At 46.0% G+C, this 12,171-nt stretch overlaps 2 protein-coding genes across 4 annotated transcripts in view; one reads left to right on the plus strand and one right to left on the minus strand.

Moving 5' to 3' along the window:
* The window catches only part of trioa (trio Rho guanine nucleotide exchange factor a), a 43,594-nt gene extending 39,041 nt beyond the window's left edge, over positions 1–4,553 (plus strand). For 2 of the 3 annotated variants that reach the window (XM_052069905.1, XM_052069907.1), the window contains 9 exons: positions 147–394; positions 489–624; positions 701–728; positions 829–991; positions 1,118–1,239; positions 1,345–1,423; positions 1,837–2,037; positions 2,128–2,266; positions 2,353–4,553. In XM_052069905.1, coding sequence (XP_051925865.1) covers positions 147–394; positions 489–624; positions 701–728; positions 829–991; positions 1,118–1,239; positions 1,345–1,423; positions 1,837–2,037; positions 2,128–2,266; positions 2,353–2,907 — 1,671 coding nt within the window. In that variant the 3' untranslated portion in view covers positions 2,908–4,553. Of the gene's footprint in view, positions 1–146; positions 395–488; positions 625–700; positions 729–828; positions 992–1,117; positions 1,240–1,344; positions 1,424–1,836; positions 2,038–2,127; positions 2,267–2,352 lie in introns of those variants that run through there. The other variant, XM_052069906.1, reaches the window with a different exon arrangement.
* Positions 4,554–9,225: 4,672 nt separating this feature from the next.
* On the minus strand, positions 9,226–11,545 carry LOC127604672 (cholecystokinin-like). Its single transcript, XM_052071882.1, has 4 exons — positions 11,385–11,545; positions 10,928–11,042; positions 10,689–10,835; positions 9,226–9,760 (listed from the first exon to the last, which is right to left on the minus strand). Exons 2-4 carry the CDS (start codon positions 11,040–11,042, stop codon positions 9,621–9,623), a joined length of 402 nt encoding a protein of 133 aa, XP_051927842.1. The 5' UTR covers positions 11,385–11,545; the 3' UTR covers positions 9,226–9,620.
* Between the last annotated feature and the right edge of the window lie 626 nt (positions 11,546–12,171).

Here is a 12,171-nt window from a genome sequence, read left to right on the forward strand (position 1 = left end):
TGTACTCATAAGCCATGGTACCACTACAGATCTTAAAAGCCTTCCCACTTTTCTACATCCGAAATGAATACGTCGATCCTAGGAGATGGCGGTTGAGTTTTTTGATTTTGATTCTCCCCCCTCCCCCCTCCTTCCGTGTGACGCAGAGTGAAAGCAGCAGCAGCAGTAGCGTCTCCACCATGTTGGTGACCCAGGACTACATTGCAGTCAAGGAGGATGAGATCAGCGTAAGTCAAGGCGAGGTGGTCCAGATTTTGGCCAGCAACCAGCAGAACATGTTCCTGGTGTTTCAAGCGGCAACCGAGCAGGGTCCCGCCGCCGAAGGCTGGATCCCCGGATTTGTCCTCGGTCACACCTCAGCCATGACACCCGAGTGCCCCGAGGGACCCATTAAGTAAGTTGGAATGTCCGGAGAAAAGGACATTCCAAATACACCAAATATTTCATAACGTACTTAAAAAAAAAAAAAAAAAAAAATATTATTGCAGTCGGAAATCTTCTTCCTGGCATACAACCTTGCGCATCCGAAAGAAATCTGAGAAGAAGGACAAGGAGGCCAAGAAAGACGCCAAGTTGGAAAATGGCTATCGGAAGTCCAGAGATGGCAATAAAGTTTCTGTAAAGGTGAGTTCATCTCGCCAAAGTCTTAAGCTGGAGTCACTCCATCCTCTCATATATCGTCTTCCTCTTTCATTTCCAGCTTCTAAATCCAAACTACATTTATGATGGTAAGCGTCTCCCGCTGCAGCCGGCAGCCGTGCGGCATGTTTTTGAAAGAAAATCATCATCATCATCATAATAATGATCATTTGGCTCCCGCCCTTGCAGTTCCACCCGAGTTCCTGGTGCCTCTGAGCGACGTCACGTGTGACAATGGCGAGAGCGTCACCCTCAGGTGTAAGGTGTGCGGTCGCCCCCGGGCTTCCGTCACCTGGAGGGGCCCCAACCAGAGCAACCTCACCAACAACGGCCGCTTCAGCATCGCTTACAGGTAGGCTAGCAAATCAAACTTTGTATGTTGAGATCATTTGGGGGGCTGATGGGCCCCCGACACACGTGATGAGCCACCCGCGAACACCATCGTCAGCGCGTTGTCTCCTGAATGCGTTTGTCTCAGTGACACCGGCGAAGCAACCCTGCGGATCGTGGGCGTGGCCTCGGACGATGACGGCGTGTACACGTGCATCGCCGCCAACGAGCTGGGCAGCTCCGCGTCCACGGCGAGCCTCAGAGTGCTGGGTGAGTCGCAGACACCGGCGTGGCCGCGCGCGTTCCGCTTTTGCTACGCCTGTTTAAATGACGCGCGCGCGCGTGTGTGTGTGTGTGTGTGTGTGTGTTTGTCAGCCGTGTCCACCGACGGATTACGAGTGAGCTGGAAAGACAACTTTGAGTCCCACTACATCGAGGTGGCGGAACTGGGCAGGTAACATGTCAGCGTTGAACAGACAGGCACTGGACACTTCATTAGGTACACGCGGTCCAAAGCACGATGCGTGAATTTACATAAAGTAGCTTGCGGGTTTATTATGTCAACGGACAGTTAGCTCTTTGTTGTTACTGTCAACACTGAGCGTACCGGTGAAATGAATCACTCCAAAAAGAACCTTTTTTCCGCACTATTGTATGACGGGTCTGCCCAAAGTAGGCCAAAGATGTCCATGAGCGGCATGCAGATATCAGCTTGAGCGGTTTAGCACCACAAATAACCTCAAATCTCCAGGTGAGGACCAAGAGAAGACTCTAAAATGGACCTTAAGTTGAATGCTGAGGAGATTGAATTGAAGGCTCAAACAGCTTCCCGCGGACATGATCCTGACTTCCTTTGTTGTCCACCAGGGGTCGCTTCTCAGTAGTCAAGCGTTGTGACCACCGGGCCACGAAGAGGCCTGTGGCCGTCAAGCAGGTGAACAAGAAGCTGATGAGGCAGGACCAAGTCACGCAGGAAGTCAACCTGCTCCACAGGCTCCAACATCCCAACATTGTCAACCTGGTGGACACGTACGAAAGCCCCAGCAGCTACGTCTTGGTCCTGGAGATGTAAGTCGAAAGGCGCACGCATATATGTATTAGTATGACGGCAAGAAGCTAATATGTTTTTTTCTCTTGTTGTTGTTGTTTTTAAATCAGGGCCGACCAAGGCCGTCTGCTGGACTACATCGTCAACTGGGGCAATTTAACCGAGGAGAAGGTGGCCCGTTACCTCCGAGACCTTTTGGATGCTTTACACTACTTGCACAACAGCAGAATAGCTCATCTGGACATTAAAGTAAGATGAAACGGAAATGTGTTTTGACGAATGTATTCAGTGTTTTTGTTTGTGTCTGGACTGGACTCAAAATTTCCAATTTTCAGCCCGAGAACTTGCTGGTGGTGCACGGTTCCAGTGGCCAGCCACTGGTCAAACTGACGGACTTTGGCGACGCCGTGCAGCTGGGCGGCGCCCCCTACGTCCACCCGCTGCTGGGCAGCCCCGAGTTTGCGTCCCCGGAGCTGGTGCTGGGCGAGCCGGTGGCGCTGACGTCGGACGTGTGGAGCGTGGGCGTGGTGGCCTACGTGATGCTGAGCGGCGCCTCCCCCTTCCTGGACGAGAGCGCGGAGGAGACGTGCCTCAACATCTGCCGGCAGGACTTCAGCTTCCCCAAGGATTACTTCCGCGGCATTAGCCGGGAGGCCTGCGACTTTGTCCGCCTGCTCCTGAGATGCGAGCCCGCCGGGAGACCCCCCTCGGGGCTGTGCTTGCAAGAGGCGTGGCTGCGGGCGGCCGGCGACGACCGCGCCGCCGCCGAGTGCTGCCTGGACACCTCGCGCCTCGTTTCCTTCATCGACCGCAGGAAGCATCAGACGGACGCGCGGCCCATCGAAGGGGTGCGCGGCTTCGTCCGGAGTCGCCTGCAGAAGCGGGTCTGAACCGGGGTTGCAAAGGGCTGCGAAATTTTTTAAAGGTCAATTCCCATGGGAGGTTTGTCGTGGCGAAACTCCGAGCGCCCCGTTGTCTGAATGATGCAGAAGCACGTCTTCCAAGTATGTACAAGTCATCAATTGAAGGCAACCTTCGATTTGGCCAAGCACCGTTTCGTCCATGGGAACTTTCCAACTTTGGAAAAATCCAGTCGTTTTGCAACCCGAGTCGAAACAAACATCGGGAACGTTGGCTGCGCCAAAAGAAACGTTGAGCTCATCCTTCTTTGCAAGAAGAAGAAACCCCCCCCACACACACACACACAAACAAAACCCCCAAAACAAAGCACGAATGACCCAAAGTCCTTTCGGCGGTCACACATGCTCTCGTCTACTGCTGCTCGCTGCTTCACACTCACATTTGGTAGGGAAACTGACCCCAACAGGAAGAAAAAAAACGTAAATTGTAAAGAATAATGCAAAGTCTATATACAATACTGTATTAGTAATTTATTTTTCTGAGCAATGGTTCAAACGCGACCGGTGTTGAGCTTTTCCATAGAAAGTGACCCCAGCGTGTGCGTTTGTGTTTGCTCTCCATGCACCAAGGACGTTTTGTACATTTCTAGAAAAGGACAGCCACAGACTCCCGATTTGAGGACCGTTGCCGTGGAGACATACGAATACGCTGTCCAGTGAGGACCCCCGCCCCCAACCCACCTTGTTAAAAGAATAAACGTTGCGTTTAAAAGCCTTACCATGTCGATACCTTACTCTCCGAAAAGTTGGGGTGTTGGGTTTTCCGCCGAAAGTCCCGAATGAAGCTATACTATGACTGAATGGTATTGTGGAGTTGAGGACCACCCTGAAATCGCGCCTAGACATCCCAAACTTTTTTGTAAGCAAAGTATTTGACTCCATCGCCTAAGGAAAACACAAGTGGAAATGCACTCGTCTTAAGTTCTTTTTCTCATGTGCAATTTTACAGTTTTAACGTTGAGTGCAACTATTTATGAAGACATCCGTCAATACGTTTGAGCGAGTGTGGAACGCAGTTATGGACCAGGTACTGCAAGAACTGCCGCTTGTTGCGTGCCACCTGCTACAATCATCATTCGCTTTGATCAAAAGTTGTTTGTTTTTTTTGTTACTGTCTGTCCTGCGTAGTATTGGTACACCAAAGTTGCTCGCCTTTAATCGTACTTTTTTGTTTGTTCCTAAGGGTTAGATGTGTGTAAAACTGTTGGCTATGTGAAAAGATTGTTTACACAAGGCAAAAAGCGGCGTTGGGAGGGGAAACAAAACTCGACACAAATGCAAAAGAGAAGTGGAATTGGAGGAGCAGTTTTCTAAATTGTTTTGTTCCACTCAGTTGTGGATAGAAATATTTCTTGCCAAAATCAAGCTCAGAAAGTCTTTCTGTGTAACATTGTATTTATTTTGTGACAAAGTGCGCATACTTGAACTGGATACCTCAGTCGAGGGCTTTTTTTTGTTTTTGTTACATGTCCACATTTCACTTGTTTGACAAAGTGTTTGCTCCTTGTTTTCATTTTGTACTTTTGCATGTATATTTCATTGTACAGATCGAGTTTAACTTGTAAATAGTTCCATTTTGCCATCAGTTATTTGAAGATTAAACATAAGGTACACGAGCCCTGTTTAGTAGTGTCCTCACTTTTGATGGAGTGATTGATTCCTTCTTTTAATGACAGTTGTAGTCCAGGGATAGAGCGACAAGGTTTTGAGCCGAAAAAAACGACATAGTATAGTAAGGCGTTTTTGAGCCCCAAAAAACGACATAATATAGTAAGGCGTTTTGAGCCGAAAAAAACGACATAGTATAGTAAGGCGTTTTTGAGCCGAAAAAAACGACCATGTATAGTAAGGCGTTTTTTAGCCGGAAAAAACGACATAGTATAGTAAGGCGTTTTTTCAGCCGGAAAAAACGACAGTATAGTAAGGCGTTTTTGAGCCAAAAAAAACAATATAGTATAGTAAGGCGTTTTTGGCCCGAAAAAAACGACATAGTATAGTAAGGCGTTTTTGAGCCGAAAAAAACGACCATGTATAGTAAGGCGTTTTTGAGCCCCCCCAAAAAAACGACATAGTTTAGTAAGGCGTTTTTGGCCCGAAAAAAACGACATAGTATAGTAAGGCGTTTTTGGCCCGAAAAAAACGACATAGTATAGTAAGGCATTTTTGCGCCGAAAAAAACGCCACAGTATAGTAAGGCGTTTTTTAGCCAGAAAAAACGACAGTATAGTAAGGCGTTTTTGAGCCGAAAAAAACGACATAGTATAGTAAGGCGTTTTTGAACCGAAAAAAACGACAGTATAGTAAGGGGTTTTTGAGCCGAAAAAAACGACCATGTATAGTAAGGCGTTTTTTAGCCGGAAAAAACGACATAGTATAGTAAGGCGTTTTTGGCCCGAAAAAAACGACATAGTAAGGCGTTTTTGAGCCGAAAAAAACGACCATGTATAGTAAGGCGTTTTTTAGCCCAAAAAAAACAACATAGTATAGTAAGGCGTTTTTGAACCGAAAAAAAAACACATAGTATAGTAAGGCGTTTTTTTAGCCGGAAAAAACGACATAGTATAGTAAGGCGTTTTTGGCCCGAAAAAAACGACATAGTAAAGTAAGGCGTTTTTGAGCCCAAAAAAACGACCATGTATAGTAAGGCGTTTTTGGCCCGAAAAAAACGACATAGTAAGGCGTTTATGAGCCGAAAAAAACGACCATGTATAGTAAGGCGTTTTTTAGCCCAAAAAAACAACATAGTATAGTAAGGAGTTTTTGAACCGAAAAAAAACACATAGTATAGTAAGGCGTTTTTTTAGCCGAAAAAAACGACCATGTATAGTAAGGCGTTTTTTAGCCGGAAAAAACGACATAGTATAGTAAGGCGTTTTTGGCCCGAAAAAAAACGACATAGTAAAGTAAGGCGTTTTTGAGCCCAAAAAAACGACCATGTATAGTAAGGCGTTTTTGGCCCGAAAAAAACGACATAGTATAGTAAGGCGTTTTTGAGCCCAAAAAAACGACATAGTATAGTAAGGCGTTTTTGCGCCGAAAAAAACGCCACAGTATAGTAAGCCGTTTTTGAGCCGAAAAAACAACATACTATAGTAAGGCGTTTTTGAGCCGAAAAAAATGACCATGTATAGTAAGGCGTTTTTGAGCCGAAAAAAACGACATAGTATAGTAAGGCGTTTTTGAACCGAAAAAAAACGACCATGTATAGTAAGGCGTTTTTGCGTATGTCGTTTTTTTCGGCTCAAAAACGCCTTACTATACTATGTGGTTTTTTTCGACTCAAAAACGCCTTACTATACTATGTCGTTTTTTTGGGCTCAAAAACGCCTTACTTAGTATGTCGTTTTTTTCGGCTCAAAAACGCCTTACTGTACATGGTCGTTTTTTTCGGCTCAAAAACGCCTTACTATACTATGTCGTTTTTTTCGGCTCAAAAACGCCTTACTATACATGGTCGTTTTTTTCGGCTCAAAACGCCTTACTATACTATGTCGTTTTTTTCGGCTCAAAAACGCCTTACTATACATGGTCGTTTTTTTCGGCTCAAAAACGCCTTACTATACATGGTCGTTTTTTTCGGCTCAAAAACGCCTTACTATACATGGTCGTTTTTTTCGGCTCAAAAACGCCTTACTATACTATGTCGTTTTTTTCGGCTCAAAAACGCCTTACTATACTATGTCGTTTGTTTCGGCTCAAAAACGCCTTACTATACTATGTCGTTTTTTTCGGCTCAAAAACGCCTTACTATACTATGTCGTTTGTTTCGGCTCAAAAACGCCTTACTATACATGGTCGTTTTTTTCGGCTCAAAAACGCCTTACTATACTATGTCGTTTTTTTCGGCTCAAAAACGCCTTACTATACATGGTCGTTTTTTTCGGCTCAAAAACGCCTTACTATACATGGTCGTTTTTTTCGGCTAAAAAACGCCTTACTATACATGGTCGTTTTTTTCGGCTCAAAAACGCCTTACTATACTATGTCGTTTGTTTCGGCTCAAAAACGCCTTACTATACATGGTCGTTTGTTTCGGCTCAAAAACGCCTTACTATACATGGTCGTTTTTTTCGGCTCAAAAACGCCTTACTATACTATGTCGTTTTTTTCGGCTCAAAAACGCCTTACTATACATGGTCGTTTTTTTCGGCTCAAAAACGCCTTACTATACATGGTCGTTTTTTTCGGCTAAAAAACGCCTTACTATACTATGTCGTTTTTTTCGGCTCAAAAACGCCTTACTATACATGGTCGGTTTTTTCGGCTCAAAAACGCCTTACTATACTATGTCGTTTTTTTCGGCTCAAAAACGCCTTACTATACTATGTCGTTTTTTTCGGCTCAAAAACGCCTTACTATACATGGTCGTTTTTTTCGGCTAAAAAACGCCTTACTATACATGGTCGTTTTTTTCGGCTCAAAAACGCCTTACTATACTATGTCGTTTGTTTCGGCTCAAAAACGCCTTACTATACATGGTCGTTTGTTTCGGCTCAAAAACGCCTTACTATACATGGTCGTTTTTTTCGGCTCAAAAACGCCTTACTATACTATGTCGTTTTTTTCGGCTCAAAAACGCCTTACTATACATGGTCGTTTTTTTCGGCTCAAAAACGCCTTACTATACATGGTCGTTTTTTTCGGCTAAAAAACGCCTTACTATACTATGTCGTTTTTTTCGGCTCAAAAACGCCTTACTATACATGGTCGGTTTTTTCGGCTCAAAAACGCCTTACTATACTATGTCGTTTTTTTCGGCTCAAAAACGCCTTACTATACTATGTCGTTTTTTTCGGCTCAAAAACGCCTTACTATACATGGTCGTTTTTTTCGGCTAAAAAACGCCTTACTATTCATGGTCGTTTTTTTCGGCTCAAAAACGCCTTACTATACTATGTCGTTTGTTTCGGCTCAAAAACGCCTTACTATACATGGTCGTTTTTTTCGGCTCAAAAACGCCTTACTATACATGGTCGTTTTTTTCGGCTCAAAAACGCCTTACTATATACATGGTCGTTTTTTTCGGCTCAAAAACGCCTTACTATACATGGTCGTTTTTTTCGGCTCAAAAACGCCTTACTATACTATGTCGTTTTTTTCGGCTCAAAAACGCCTTACTATACATGGTCGTTTTTTTCGGCTCAAAAACGCCTTACTATACTATGTCGTTTTTTTCGGCTCAAAAACGCCTTACTATACATGGTCGTTTTTTTCGGCTCAAAAACGCCTTACTATACATGGTCGTTTTTTTCGGCTCAAAAACGCCTTACTATACTATGTCGTTTTTTTCGGCTCAAAAACGCCTTACTATACTATGTCGTTTTTTTCGGCTAAAAAACGCCTTACTATACATGGTCGTTTTTTTCGGCTAAAAAACGCTTTACTATACATGGTCGTTTTTTTCGGCTCAAAAACGCCTTACTATACACTATGTCGTTTTTTTTCGGGCCAAAAGCGCCTTACTATACATGGTCGTTTTTTTCGGATCAAAAACTATACATGGTCGTTTTTTTCGGCTAAAAAATGCCTTACTATACTATGTCGTTTTTTTTCGGCTCAAAAACGCCTTAGCGTTTGAAACGCGTTTGAAAAATGATTTCACCAAGGCATCTTTTCGCTGAGCCGGTGCTCATTTGAATGCTGGGCTCACACATGCGCGCACGCACAGGCTATGGCGACAAACCATCCTCTTCCCCGAAGGCATCCCCAGCCACTTCTCTGAATAATTCACAGAATCTTGTTTGTCCATCGATCCCCCGCCAATGCACACACAGACACATCGAGCAGTGAGCCCGGGGGGACATGGGCACATCGTAGCCGCCTACTTCATCACCATTCAGCGCCATGCAAACTTTTTCCTCCGCTTGCACCTTGAGCAGCACTGCAGCTACTTTGCCACAGCGCCTTTGTTCCATGTTCACGGGCACCAATTAACACACAATTTCACAACAGAGCCCTGAACTCACCGGTCCTAATGAAAGCCACTGTTCCTTTGAAGGTATTCCCGAGCACGCCGCACCCCCGCAAGCACCCATTCGCAGACTTTCATCTCGGCACGGCTGCGGCTTGACCTTTCTCTTGCCGTCATTATTGCCTTCCTCATACTCAAACGGCACACATGATACCTACGTTCCACCGGGATGGAGTCTGTCTGTCATGAGACCCCGCCCCCCCTCCGTTTGCAGGAACACACATTCAGCAGCCCCCCCCCCTCCTTCCTGTATATGTGAGGCAACATTTTCTTTTTTCCGAGAGAATGACTGATTCATTGACGCTTTCAATTTGAAATCAATTTCAAGATGACATTTTATTTTTATCTTTTTGCATGGATGATTCTCAGTTATGACTTCAAACTCACCATATTACAGGACGGTACAACAACTGCAGACAATGCTCCTTATATAGATGTCAAAAAGTCTCAACAGAAGTTTACATGACTTTTAAACATTAGGCAAAGAAAAGCCAGCGTGAGACCAGCAGTCACGTTTGTTTTGATTATTCGGCCGAGTAAGTCTCAACGTACCCCCCCGACACCACATTTCCGGCACTTTCAAGACAATAACCAAATGGGAGACAGAGAGGCAAAAGTTTGGCATATGTATATTGCATTTAACAGTACATTACAAACAAATGTACAACGTCATCAGGTAAACTGTTGTGTTTCATGTTGGAGCGTTTCCGTTCTACGAGGAGTACTCGTACTCCTCCGCGCTGCGCCGTCCAAAGTCCATCCAGCCCATGTAGTCCCTGTCCGCTATCCGGTGGTTGGCGCCACTCGGCCCGCCGCCTCTGCTGTTGGCTGACAAGTTCCGACGCACCGAACCTGCGGGAGACGACACAAATGCAGGTTTTGATTGACATTTTGTCGGATTTGAGGAGGAAAAGGTCCTTTCGAAGCCATTTCGACTATCGCGATCCTTTCACTGGAGTTCATTACAGAGCGCTAATGCACACATGAGAGCCCCCTGGCTGGTGTTCTTAATATTGTGGCCGGCGAGTCCAACGAAAAGTTTCTCTCCCGCTCCCGTCATATTTTATTTTTATTTTTATCGCGATTGAAGTCGAGCAGCATTTCTGCGGATGGAGATGTTCTGCTCCCCCCCCCCCCCCCCCCGCCCACTTACTCCTACGCACACGCGAAGCACAACCTTTCAAGTTCCCTGGTGTGCTGAGAAAAATTGGCCGCAGAAGGCTCGACAACGACACCTCCCACACCGAAAACATGCAAAGTGAACGCCGGAGGAACACGACTCCCCGCGCGGGCGCGCACGCCGGCGCGAGTCGCCGAGAGGACTTGCTGATCCTTGTGACCTTTGCCCTTTTTCTCGAAAAGCCAGAACTTTCCTTCTCGAAAGCGATCGCAAGAGTCAAGTCGAAAAATACTAAAAGCCCATTTTGGGAAAATGTCTCGGATGTACAAACGGAACAAGTGCCCCCCCCCCGTTCTCTCTGGAAAAAATAAACATGAATTCAAGTAGCAACGTGTCGTCAAGTGGCCAGAAGACTTTGATCCGCGCACTTTGGAACCACAAAAGCTTTCCAGAACCGCTAATTCGTTTTACAAAGCCGCTCAGCACTGGGGCCAATAATTAGTGAGACTGATGTGGTGGTGACGGGTGGGAAGGGGGGGGGGGGCATCAAGTGAAGAGCACTTGTCTTCAGTAATGAGAAGCGCATATTGTTGATGCCACATGCAACCCCCCGACCCCCCCCCCCCCCTCCCCAACCCTTGCCGGAAGGTGAACACGCACCTTTCCTGGAGGAGATGAGTCTGGCCAGCAGCTCGCGGAGATTGGCTCGCGACTCGCCGTCCTCCTGTGAAGCTCTGAGCTGGGGGACGGAGCGGCTGTGTCGGAGATGCGGCTGCCCCAAAGTGTGGGCGTCGGCTTCCAGGTGGCCTGCAGGCACATCGACGCACACACACACACACGCACACACGTCACATTTCCGTGGTTGCCATTGATTGACACGGACGGACGGGATGGTGTACCTTCTTCAGGGGAGGAACGCCGGTTGTCGTCCCCAAGATGGGAGGAGAAGGGGAACCCCAAAGAACCTGCGCACAGGACCACCAGAACCACACACACACTCAGCCCTGCAGGCATCTGCAACACACACACACACACACACACACACACGGGGCAAGTACAGGAGACAATATAAGCTTGATGATAGAGCGCTCTCTCCATTTGAACGCTCATTGCAGCAATCGCTGAAATAAATGCAACGGTCACGTAACAACGGCCGGCATGCAAGGAAAAAAAGACGCAGGCCATCTATTTCAAGCGTTACATCATGACAATCTAGTCCGAGTATGATTACTTTCCTTCACGTCAAACAAATTGCATACCAGCAATAAGACAAAGTTATAAAATAAAATTTGCATACAATATTTAACGTGCATATAAATACTGATAATAAAGACGTTTTTTTGTTTTTTTCCCTACCTTGAGAAAAGAGGTTTGGTCCGTTGAAGGGAGTGTGTGAGCGTTCGAAGAGCACTTGTCTGCTGAGTGGGAAGGATGCGCCTTTTATACTCTCTCACTGCTCTGCTTGTGTGTGTGTGTGTGTGTGTGTGTGTGGTCAGAGGCTAGAGTGTGTGTGAGTCTGTGTGGTTTTGCAAAGACTAATATGAACGTATTTTGCACATCATAAACGCAACATGACGGCGGCCGCCTTGTTGACTTGGACTATCGGCGTGTTACGACTGTGTCATAACCCGTCATTGTGCTGTAAAATTAATAATCTGCATCAAAAGCATACTTTAAGGTGTACAGATGTATAGGTACAGATGCATGTTCATAACAAACAACTATTTTCCACTCATTCATAAAAGTAACAAAAAAAGACTCTACTGTGTACTTCATTAGAGTGTGTCCGTACCTCAAATCAACTTTTCTTTTAGTTTTTACCGGATCCGCATGGAAGGAGGTCTCGCCCGGCTTGTGGGTGAAATTCAGGTTTGGCAACCACTGCGATGACGTACGGGCTCCCATAGATGGCAGCACTTTGGAAAATGGGATCAGCAAAACTTTTGAGTAGAAGATCAAGATTAGGCCCCGGCCTGTCATAGTAAATGTTCCAGAGAGAAATGTCGACATGTTGGATATTTGAAAAATGGAGGTAGACATAAAAGTCCATTGGACCCCCCCCCCCCCCCACACACCCCCCTACACTGTCCAGCCAAATGGGATTACCCAGCAGGCCCATCGATCAGCCACCGCGCAGCAAATC

Source organism: Hippocampus zosterae, chromosome 7 (genome assembly GCF_025434085.1).
Source record: "Hippocampus zosterae strain Florida chromosome 7, ASM2543408v3, whole genome shotgun sequence".
Lineage (NCBI taxonomy): Eukaryota > Metazoa > Chordata > Actinopteri > Syngnathiformes > Syngnathidae > Hippocampus > Hippocampus zosterae.